Source organism: Neoarius graeffei, chromosome 2 (genome assembly GCF_027579695.1).
Source record: "Neoarius graeffei isolate fNeoGra1 chromosome 2, fNeoGra1.pri, whole genome shotgun sequence".
NCBI classification, from domain to species: domain Eukaryota; kingdom Metazoa; phylum Chordata; class Actinopteri; order Siluriformes; family Ariidae; genus Neoarius; species Neoarius graeffei.
In genome coordinates, this window is record NC_083570.1 from 27,611,641 (window position 1) to 27,623,931 (window position 12,291).

General features: G+C 40.4%; 1 protein-coding gene across 1 annotated transcript in view; it reads right to left on the reverse strand.

Annotated features, from left to right (window-relative positions):
* Positions 1-8,501, reverse strand: part of LOC132872469 (peptidase M20 domain-containing protein 2-like) — a 41,894-nt gene extending 33,393 nt beyond the window's left edge. The window contains exons 1-2 of the mRNA XM_060907312.1: positions 7,897-8,501; positions 1,085-1,233 (exon numbers count right to left, since the gene is read on the reverse strand). Coding sequence (XP_060763295.1) covers positions 1,085-1,233; positions 7,897-8,298 — 551 coding nt within the window. The 5' untranslated portion in view covers positions 8,299-8,501. The remainder of the gene's footprint in view (positions 1-1,084; positions 1,234-7,896) is intronic.
* Between the last annotated feature and the right edge of the window lie 3,790 nt (positions 8,502-12,291).

Sequence of the window (12,291 nt, forward strand, 5' to 3'; positions counted from 1 at the left end):
CATGGATTCAAATAAATACCAGCAAATTTTGGAAGCAAACGTCACACCATCTGTAAAAAAGTTGAAGTTAAGAAGAGGATGGGTCCTACAATAAGACGATGATCCAAAACACACCTCAAAATCTACAATGGAATACCTCAAAAGGCACAAGCTGAAGATTTTGCCCTGGCCCTCACAGTCCCCTGACCTAAACATAATTGAAAATCTGTGGATAGATCTCAAAAGAGCAGTGCATGCAAGACAGCCCAAGAAACTTGTAGAACTGGAAGCCTTTTGCAAGGATGAATGTGTGAAAATCCCCCAGGTAAGAACTGAAAGATTATTAGCTGGCTGCAAAAAGTGTTAGATTAGATTAGATAAAACTTTATTGATCCCTTTGGGCGGGTTCCCTCAGGGAAATTAAGATTCCAGCAGCATCATTACAGATAAACAGAGAAAAGAAATGGAGAAAACTTCTAGATAAATTAAAATAAATTATTTACTTACATATACAAATATAAAAAGAATAAGATATGGGAAAGAGAGGAAGGGGGGCGGTGGCAGGAGAGATATTGCACTTTATATTGCACATTGTCCGGTATTGCTTATTGTTAGGCTAGGCTACTGCTCCTTCCCGTCCTCTGTCCTCCTGTTACCCCTCCTCCCCCCCAGAGAGGAGTTGTACAGTCTGATGGCGTTTACAAGCTGTGATACTTGCCAAAGGGGGTGTTACTAGGTACTACCCATGCAGGGTGCCCAAACTTTTGCTTTGGGCCCTTTTCCATTTTTATCATTTTGAAAATGTTAAAGAAGAAAAAAAATTGTTTTTGCTTAAAATATAAAGGGAATGAGTCAACTTTAACTTTATACCTTTTGAAGATCATTTCATCTTCAACTTGCTTAACTGTTCACAGTAACAGCAATTTTGACCAGGGGTGCCCAAACTTTTGCATACCACTGAATATGTGTAGATAAAGGGAGAACATTGCCAACTTGACATTGTGGATAGCAATTGAAATAATCATCATTGCATAATAATGAAGTGCACAGGGAAAACATTTTTCTTGGTGGAATAATTTTGGACTCATGTGCAATATTGAATTACTCATGTTCTGCCACGTCTGGGATGTAGACTGCGTCCTCCTGTGAGGGATGAGCCATAAACACAACATCCAGACCCTCAAAGCCTCCTTCTCGCAGTAAGTCCACCTTCCCACCTCCATCCTCTTCTGCAGGAGTCCCCAACACAGTTATCTAATAATTCAGACAATTCATCAGACATTCCTTAAACTAGATGTTTGAAAATTATAGCTCAGTGCATGATCTTAATGAACTGCATATTAAATCAATGACATCAGTCCGTATACATGAGTGACAAATTAAAGGAAAATAAACCATGGCTCTGTAACTGCAAATGAGTATTTTTCTCCTGATTGATCACCTTTAACCTATGATGAAACGTTTCTATCCTAATGGGAGTGGTCTGATTCAGGATGACCCCACCCCCATCCACAAGGCACGAGGGTGTATGGAATCATTTGCTGAATCATATGCCATGAGCTTTACTTTGAATTGAACACCGATGGTAGATTTTGGAGTGATGTGTTAGACAGCAAGTTGTGTGTGGCAGAATGGCATTCGTTACTCCAGTACAGTTCTGGAGACTTGTATTATCTGTGGCAAAGTGCACTGAAGCTGTCTAACCCCTTATCAAGGCGCATTGTTAGTTTTTCTTTTAATTTGAAATTTATTTCAAATGTATTATATACATTGGCATGCTAGCCAATGCTGCCATTTACATATAACATTTGTTTTATATCATCGAATAGTTTTATACACGGCGGCACAGTGGTGTAGTGGTTAGCGCTGTCGCCTCACAGCAAGAAGGTCCGGGTTCGAGCCCCGTGGCCGGCGAGGGCCTTTCTGTGTGGAGTTTGCATGTTCTCCCCGTGTCCGCGTGGGTTTCCTCCGGGTGCTCCGGTTTCCCCCACAGTCCAAAGACATGCAGGTTAGGTTAACTGGTGACTCTAAATTGACCGTAGGTGTGAATGTGAGTGTGAATGGTTGTCTGTGTCTATGTGTCAGCCCTGTGATGACCTGGCGACTTGTCCAGGGTGTACCCCGCCTTTCGCCCGTAGTCAGCTGGGATAGGCACCAGCTTGCCTGCGACCCTGTAGAAGGATAAAGTGGCTAGAGATGATGAGATGAGTTTTATACACTTGTCGTATGACATATTTTTGTATACAAAACATCTTTGATTTGGGTCATTCCATGCCAAATCAACAATAGGTTATGCTCGACCATCTCAGATTTCAATGAAATTTGGAGGGCTCAGAGATACTATTAAAAGAAGTTAATCCCCAAAACTTGAGCTTCCTATCACCAATAGTTTCAGAGATACAGGCATTTGAATTTTTCTATTTTTTTGCATTTTGCTCAAAACATACATATTTCAAAGTGCAATATAATCTTTATTATGCAAGATAGAAACCTAAAATTTTGCACAGAGAGACTCAATGTCTTGTACTACAAGCGTCAACTTAGAATTTCAATGGTCATTGTATATTAGATGGTGATTTTAACAAGGAAATTAAAAAGACAAATTTGCATTTTTTGCATTTTTTAACTCATTCTGGAAGCTTGCCTGTGGCAGTAATGCTTAAACTAAGAATGTTATTCAAATCTACACAGAAATATCTACCAATTTCAGTTTTACCAAGTCTCCACTATTCCTAGTTTGTCTGTAATAGGGTTTTGAAATTCGCCGATTTCTAAAACATGCCATTTTCAGTAGCAAGAAATCCAATGTGGGATAGCAGTTAGGAACTTGTACATTTTTTTCAGTAATCCCCAAGACCCATATTTTATATTTCCAAATTTTTGTTCTGTGTCTCTCAAGTATTTTTAAACTACAGGGGTTTAAAAAATCCATTTTCACCAAATTCGAATTTTTGATACATTTTCATATAACTGATATTTGAGGGTTAATAAATGCTTCAGTAAGGCTCAAGTAGGTTAGGAGACATGTTTCTTCCTCAATTTTAAATAAAATTTAAATTAATGCTCAGTATTAATTATTTGTAAATTGATTTTAATCTAAGACTGTGTAACATTAGCAATCAATGACCAGCTATTGTGTACCAGTCAACAGCCAGCCTTATCAATATCAACACAGCACAATAGGTGACCTTTGATACCAGAACAGGTGGCTCATATCTTATAGTTTGAGTCTGTAAACTGCATACTTGTTCAGATAACATTATATTGCTTGGATTATATTGAATACATTGTAATACAGAGCACTGAGAAAATTTACCAATGTTTATTAACTGAATGTGTTTCTTTGCAAGGATTGGATATTTTGAATAGTTGACTAGGGAATTTAATTGTAGTTGCTTTCAATTTGAGATCAGTATAAATGAGTTTGTTCTTAGACATCTAGAAATGGCTGAACTTCCTCCCTGTTCTATAGGAATTGGACTAAAGAAAGATTCTGACTGCCATAAACTAACATACAACAGAAATTGTAAGTTAAGTGATTTATATGAAAAATGACTGACTTCTTTAGTTTTTATATATATATATTTACTGAAAAATGTGAAATATTCATGTTATTTAGCTTATTTCAAAATGATAATATTTTTAAAACCATATTTCTGTGACATGAACACAAGTAAAATGTTTCCTTATCTATACAAATCATTTAGTTGTATTTATCAGTCCTTAATCATCAATAAAATGGAAATATCAAAAATTCGAATTTGGAAAAAATGGATTTTTTAAACACCTGTAGCTCAGAAATACTTGAGAGACACAGAACAAAAACTTGGAAATATAAAATATGGGTCTAGGAGATTACTGAAAAAAAATTACAAGTTCCTAACTGCTATCCCACATCCATGCTACTGAAAATGGCATGTTTTAGAAATCGGCGAATTTCAAAACCCTATTACAGACAAACTAGGAATAGTGGAGACTTGGTAAAACTGAAATTGGTAGATATTTCTGTGTAGATTTGAATAACATTCTTAGTTTAAGCATTACTGCCACAGGCAAGCTTCCAGAATGAATTAAAAATGCAAAAAATGCAAATTTGTCTTTTTAATTTCTTTGTTAAAATCACCATCTAATATACAATGACCATTGAAATTCTAAGTTGACGCTTGTAGTACAAGACATTGAGTCTCTCTGTGCAAAATTTTAGGTTTCTATCTTGTATAATAAAGATTATATTACACTTTGAAATATGTATGTTTTGAGCAAAATGCAAAAAAATCGAAAAATTCAAATGCCTGTATCTCTGAAACCGTTGGAGATAGGAAGCTCAAATTTTGGGGATTAACTTCTTTTAATAGTATCTCTGAGCCCTCCAAATTTCATTGAAATCTGAGATGGTCGAGCATAAATTTGTCAGATATTTGTTGATTTGGCATGGAATGACCCTATTATTATTATTATCAGTAGGCCTATTATCATTACTAGGCTATTGCTATAACTGGGAATTGGCACTAGACCTCTGATATGAATTTATGCTTTATTGTTATAATTACTAGGCCTAATAATAGGCATATCATCTGCATGTTTTACAGAAGCTTGCAGGTAGGCGATGTTAATGTGAGACCTGAGCCTGCTTTGCCTTGCAAAGATCCTCAATTCTTGGTGCAATGTCTGATAAACATAGCCTCAAATCATCCTCGATTTGTGCACGATTGTGGTATTTTGTTTTGAGTGCAGTCATCTTTGAGAATCCTGCCTCACACAAATATGTGGGCGTGAAAGGGAGGAGAATCTTCAAGGCGACGTCACAGAGTTGAGGGTATTCCTGAATCAGTGCTGCCCAGAATGACGAAAGAGGGCAGGAGGTAAAAAGTTCCTTCAGCCTACTGTCACTCTTCAGCTCAATAAGCTGTTCCTGCATATCAATTGACAGCTCGTTTGCTGTGCACACAAATGGATCTCGAACCCATGCAAAAGAGCGATAATCCTCTTTAAAGTATGTCGCAAATTCTTTTCTCATTGCAGACAGGTGCTCAGACACTGACTGAAATAGAGAGGAGAAATTGTGTGACGTGCCTGCATCAGTGATAAAGTCTGCAAGGCTGGGGAACATGTCGCACTTCCCTCGACTGATGCAGCCATGCCAGAGGTCAATTTTTTGTGTGAAGGCGTCCACTCTGTCTGCAAGGAGCAAAATATGAGTTTCGCGGCCTTGCAGAGACAGGTTGAGGCCATTCAAACAGTCAAATATATCGACCAAATAGGACGGCGATGCTTCGCCAGATCTGATTTGATTTCTGTCAAAAAGCACTTCACCTCCTCTCGCAGCTCATACAACCGCTGCAACACCCGCCCCCTGGAGAGCCAGCAAACTTCAGTGTGCAGAAGCAGCTGTTCGTGCCCTGACCCCATCTCCTGGCAGAGGACCCCAAACAAGCGAGAGTTTAGCAGCCGTGATTTGATTAGATTTGTCATTTTCACGGATTGGTTCAGCACGGAGTCAAAGAGAACCGGCATTTTTTTAGCAGCTAATACTTCGTGATGGACCATACAATGTGTCCATTTCACAAGTGGAGCTACTTGCTGAACACGAGCACCTAGGCCACGCTCGCGGCCCGTCATTGCCCGTGCACCATCCGTACATAGGCCAACACATCGGTCCCAAACCAAACCATTTTCATGGATAAAAATATCAAGGACATTGAAGATGGCTTCTCCTGTAGTGTGCGACTGAAGAGGCCGGCAAAACAGGACATCCTCCTCAATCGCCTTGTCACGCAGGTACCTGACACAGGCGAGGAGCTGTGCCTGCCCAGCAATATCAGTGGATTCGTCCAGCTGCAGCGCGTAGTAAGGACTCTGTTTTATGAACTCTATGAGTTGCTCTCTGATGTCATTAGACATGTCTGAAATCCTCCTAGCGACTGTGTCATTGGACAGTAGTACTGCACCGAGTTTGGCTGCTGCACTATCTCCTATCATTATTCTGCACATGTCTTGTGTGGCCGGCAAAATGAGAGTCTCGGCCATTGTATGCGGTATACCCAGTTTAGCTATTCTTTTGGCCACTACATGCGATGTCTCCAAACACTGTTTGTTTAGACACAGTGCTGCGCACTGAAATGACTGCCTGTTGCTGATGGAGGCCATCAAGCTTTTATTTTAAAATATTCTGCTGGTTTATCTTTAATAGCAGCATGTTTTGTTTCGAGGTGCCTTTTAAGTTTGCAGGGCTTCATGCTGTCGTTTGCTAGCACCTCGGCACACACGACACACTGAGGTCTCAGATCAGCTGTGACTGTAAATCCAAACTGCAGGTATGCTTCATCGTACCTTCGAAGCTTTTTTGCAGTTGGTGGTGCGTCAGTTGCCTTGTTGGTCCTCACTAGAAATCTCTCCATTTTTGTTAATTATAATTTGGATGTGTGGCTATGTTAAGAGACAAGTATCGGGGACTAATCAGACGGGACTTACGCACGTTCTTTAATGCAAGTGTTTAACAATTTTGCAGGCAATACCAATTTTATTTGAAGACTTAAGATTGTAGTCCTGAGTGAGTGTGTGATTGTCTTAGTCGCGTGTGTCGTATGTGTTGCAACACGGTGAAAAAGGCAGAGGCTTATCCTATTAGCTAAGTGCACGCTTAGCAGTTAAAAAATAGCTAGGGCTGAGATTGGGATAGTCTTTAAAAAGACTTTTTGTGGTATTAGTCTTTAAAAAGACTGTTTGGGTTTGAAGTAAAAGCCTAAAGTAGATCAATATCAACACTGATAACAGAGACTAGCGAGAGCTGGCACAAGCGAACTTGGCAAGAGACTGGACTAGAGTGAATGAAGCTCAATGCGTGTGCAGACGCTTATATAGTAGGCTAGCCTAGCAGTTACGTGACATCGCGTCACAGGCTCAAAATACTACCCCCTGTATTGGTAAATTTGAAATGAAACTGTGCGGTTGATTTGTTTCTGTGTTATAATAGTCCAACCACTTGCATTTTCGACATGGGAATTTTCGTGATTTTTTTTCCTGATCTTTTCCCCCTCATCCTAGCCTACTTGCGCCCCCCCAGGGGGGCGGGCCCCACCGGTTGAGAACCACCGACTTAGATTGACAACAAGGTACTTACAGTTTTGGTTTGAGGAATGACATGCGACCTTTGACCTGGATTTTCATGTGGTTACAAAGTGGTTACAAAGTGGCCTGGTGACATTTATTGGTAAACTACAAAACTAGAAATTAATACAAACAACAATGAATGATAAACAAAATGTGATCTACGAAAATACTTAAAGTGGAACATAAAGATTTTCTGAAACAGGTTAAACATTATCAGTTCATTTGTTTACAAATATTAGAATTACTTCCTCATTTACGTAAACACCGACATCGATATATTTATATAAAAGATATTTTGTACTAAATATAAGTATACGTAAAACAAATTTTAAATAACTGTTTTGTTAACTTAACACCACATACCGATTAATTAATTAATTAATTAATTAATTAATTAATTTTTTAAATAAATAATCATCTGGGTGTCAATAACTGGACAAAGATGTCAATACTTGTGGAATGGTGTCATGTGATCGAATATGCTAAGTAATCGGGAATCAACTCGTTTTCTTTCCAGTGGAAGTTTTGAGCAATTATTCATGCACAATTCACATATTGAAAGTGTTTTCTACTTTTGCAATGGCCAAAAGATCATTAAGGTGTCGATAATTGTAGCCGCCGCTCTACATATTTTCCTTCCAGATAATAGTTACACTGGGGTTTCTATCATCGGGTCTCAGAAAACCTGAACCAAAAAAAAAAAACTACAGTAAATGTATTTTTGCAAATCTTTGTAACCTAACCCCAAATATTTGCATAAAAAATTCTTGAATGGGAACAAATCACATCTAGGCTTGATTGACACACCTTGATTGGCACAGGCCACGCCTCCCTGCTCTCCAGCGCCGACTTCAGGCCCACTGCTGCTGCAGCTCCGCTCTCTGCGATCAGGTTGTGGCCGCACGCGTGGCCGATACCAGGCAGAGCATCATACTCACACAGGAAGCCCACATTAACCCCAGACCCACTATCTGCTCCACCCACAGGTCCCCACGTGGCCCGAAAAGCTGTTCCGAGTTTATAGTGTGCCTCCACGGTCCACCCTGTCTCCTGTGTGAAAAAGTGGACCAGAGTGTCATGGGCTTGTCTTTCCTCATACGCCAATTCTGGGTGACTCCATATTGCGTCTCCTAATCGATGGAGTTTGTTCTTGGCTTCGTCAATGGAACAGCAAACCTGCTGCTTCAGTGCTTGGAGTTTTTCAGCCATTCTGTAACAATGCACCAAGAAATGAGACACAAGCTCAGTGTCTTAGTGCTCTATCTTATTACTTTATGAGCTAAAAAAAAAAAAAAACTTAAAGCAGACTTTAGCAGAGATCAAGGTGTCACTGCTCATAAAAAATCTGACAGGTCAGCACTTAACTCCCACACGCTTTTCCCTACCTGTCACATGAGCTGTTTTCTGTAATGTGAAGGAGGAACCAGCACTGAGCTCTATATAAACTCTGGAGGGCTCATAGTCAATTCCCCGCTGCACAGAGTGAAGCCATCTGGCCGCCATCTTACCACTCCCATAGCATGTATTTGGTTTACGTGTTAAACCATTGTATCTGATCCGATTTGCCCCAAGAAAAGTATCTCCAGACTTTTTCCCCCTTTCATTGGCTCCTCTTATTTTCTCAACTTTACCACCATTCCTTACATATCTTTATAGAGTTCCGCTTCACTGTTATTGTCTTTTTTCTTTCCCAGTTCAGTCTCTGATCATATTTTGAAGGTCTCTTTTACTACTATAATTATATCCAAAGGAGATTATTTCAGTTTTTCTGAAAAAGATTACATTAAAAAAAAAAATCATGGTTAACAACTCGAAAACAGGAATTACATCACAGAGTCATACACTGCATCCACCTGGTTCCCACTGAGCTGGCCTCCATGTAATTCTACTGCAGTTAATGAAAACTTGAAACTCATCTCATCTCATTATCTCTAGCCGCTTTATCCTGTTCTACAGGGTCGCAGGCAAGCTGGAGCCTATCCCAGCTGACTACGGGCGAAAGGCGGGGTACACCCTGGACAAGTTGCCAGGTCATCACAGGGCTGACACATAGACACAACCATTCACCCTCATTCACACCTACGGTCAATTTAGAGTCACCAGTTAACCTAACCTGCATGTCTTTGGACTGTGGGGGAAACCCATGCCGACACGGGGAGAACATGCAAACTCCACACAGAAAGGCCCTTCCGGCCATGGGGCTCGAACCCGGACCTTCTTGCTGTGAGGCGACAGCGCTAACCACTACACCACCGTGCCGCCCTGCTACTAGAACATGAGAAAGTAAAATCAGGCATAAAGAGGATAATAATGGAATTTTGGAACAAAGCAAGATCTGAGGATGCTTTTGGTAGCAATTGGGAACTTTTTTAAATTTAAAGCTGGTCAGTACTTGAGAAATTATGGCAGTACCTTAACCAAAAGTTGTAGATTGGAAGAAAAGAGGGTGGTCTCTAAAATAATTTTATTGTCCCAGAAGAACCCTGCTGACATGTCAGAAGAAGAAAGACTAGATTTGATTTTGGAACAAATTAAACTAAATTAAATTTACTTAAGGGTGGCACAGTGGTGTAGTGGTTAGCACTGTCGCCTCACAGCAAGAAGGTCCTGGGTTTGAGCCCAGCGGCCGGCAAGGGCCTTTCTGTGTGGAGTTTGCATGTTCTTCCCGTGTCTGCGTGGGTTTTGTCCGGGTGCTCCAGTTTCCCCCATAGTCCAAAGACATGCAGGTTAGGTTAACTGGTGACTCTAAATTGACCGTAGGTGTGAATGTGAGTGTGATGACCTGGCGACTTGTCCAGGGTGTACCCCGCCTTTCGCCCGTAGTCAGCTGGGATAGGCTCCAGCTTGCCTGCGACCCTGTAGAAGGATAAAGCGGCTAGAGATAATGAGATGAGATGAAATTGACCGTAGGTGTGAATGGTTGTTTACTGTATCTCTGTGTTAGCCCTGCGATAACCTGGCGATTTGTCCAGGGTGTACCCCGCCTCTTGACCATAGTCAGCTGGAATAGGCTCCAGCTTGCCTGCGACCCTGTAGAACAGGATAAGCAGCTACAGATGATGGATAGATGGATGGAAATTTACTTAAACAAGGCTAAAGGTGCCTTTGTAAGGTCAAGGAAGAAATGGATTGAGAAGGTGAACAGAATTCAGCCTATTTTTTCAACCTAGAAAGACATCACGGGAAGCTCAATTCAATCCAATGATTCAGTATTAACGGCACTGTTACTGACGAGCCAAGTAAAATAGCAGAATTTTGTTCCAATTCCTATAGCAATTTGTACAAAACCAAATATTGTCATCATTCAACAACTACGTTCTTGAACTCTCTGAACAACGTCGCCCAAATCACTGAAGATGACAGAGAAATGTGTGGTGAAACTATAACTTTACAGGAAGTCATCTATGCAATCAAACATCTCAAAACTAACAAATCTCCTGGAGTTGATAGCCTTTCTGCAGAATTTTATCAGACCTTTACAGAAGATCTAGCTCCCTTTCTGCTTAAGGTAATGCTAGAAAGTGTGGAACAGGGAACTCTACCTCCTACACTGACACAAGGCCTGATTACTTTAATCCCCAAACCCAAAAAGGATCCCCTACTTATTGATAATTGGCGACCAACTTTGTTACTGAACAATGACTACAAAGTCTTTGCTTCAATATTTGGTAAACAGCTTAAAAATGTCTTGGATCCAATTATCGACGAGACCTTGTCTGGATTTATGAGGAGGAGACATATCTCCCATAATATTGGGCTTGTTTTAGACGTAATCGATTATTCATTCTTGTGTCCTGACAAGAGTCTGATCATCTTCCTGGACTTCTATAAAGCCTTTGATACTATAGAACATAACTTTATATTTCAAACAAACGATTTGGAGAATTTTTTTGTAAAGCCGTTAAAACTATGTATTCCAAAGGCAACAGCTCCATCAGACTAAAAAACGGGACTTCCCCGAGATTTGAATTACAGCGGGGCATCCGGCAGGGCTGCCCCGCATCTCCCTATCTATTCATTCTATGCACACAACTACTTTCCATCCATATTAAAAATAGCCCATTAAAAGGTATCTTCATCGCAGATAGAGAAATTATAATTAGCCAGCTGACATACGATACTACATTATTCTTAAAACATGCTACTCAAGTTCCCATTGCTATCCAAACAATAGATCTATTCTCTGCAGCTTCTGGGCTTTGCTTAAACCTGAAGAAATGTGAGCTATTTCCTCTTAAAGACTGTAACACTCCCCACATCTGCAACATACCAATCAAAGACAAGCTTAATTATCTCGGGATTACTATTGTGAGAAATCAGGTAGATAGATGCTCTGAAAACTTTCATTTAATTATTGATAAGACAAGGAAAAAACTTAAGCAATGGCTTCAGAGAGATTTATCCTTGAAAGGACGAATATTCCTGACAAAGGCAGGAGGATTATCCCGTCTTACAGCTATCTGTCGACCAGCTCTGTAATGCCATTGATAAGTTACTATTCAATTTTATTTAGGAAAACAAGATACATTATGGGTGGCATGGTGGTGTAGTGGTTAGCGCTGTCGCCTCACAGCAAAAATCCTGGGTTCGAGCCCCAGGGCCGGCGAGGGCCTTTCTGTGTGGAGTTTGCATGTTCTCCCCGTGTCCACGTGGGTTTCCTCCGGGTGCTCCGGTTTCCCCCACAGTCCAAAGACATGCAGGTTAGGTTAACTGGTGACTCTAAATTGACCGTAGGTGTGAATGGTTGTCTGTGTCTATGTGTCAGCCCTGTGATGACCTGGCGACTTGTCCAGGGTGTACCCCGCCTTTCGCCCGTAGTCAGCTGGGATAGGCTCCAGCTTGCCTGCGACCCTGTAGAAGGATAAAGCGGCTAGAGGAGATGAGATGAGAAGATACATTATGTGAGAGAGTCTGTTATGAACACTTATGATTCTGATGGTCTAAACTTTATTTTACTACCCTTAATAATACCTTTAAAATTAATTGGATAAAACAGTTTCTACATAATCCCACATCCACATGGAACTTTATATCCAGGTACATTTTCTCTACGATTGGAGGCCTTGAAATAGACCTGCTTTTATGTGATTATAAAATAGAGAAACTTCACCTAATCCTGTCCAATTTCCATAAACAAAAGCTCTTGGCATTGTCATTAATTTATAAACACAACTTCTCCCCACATAGATGCTTCATCTGGAA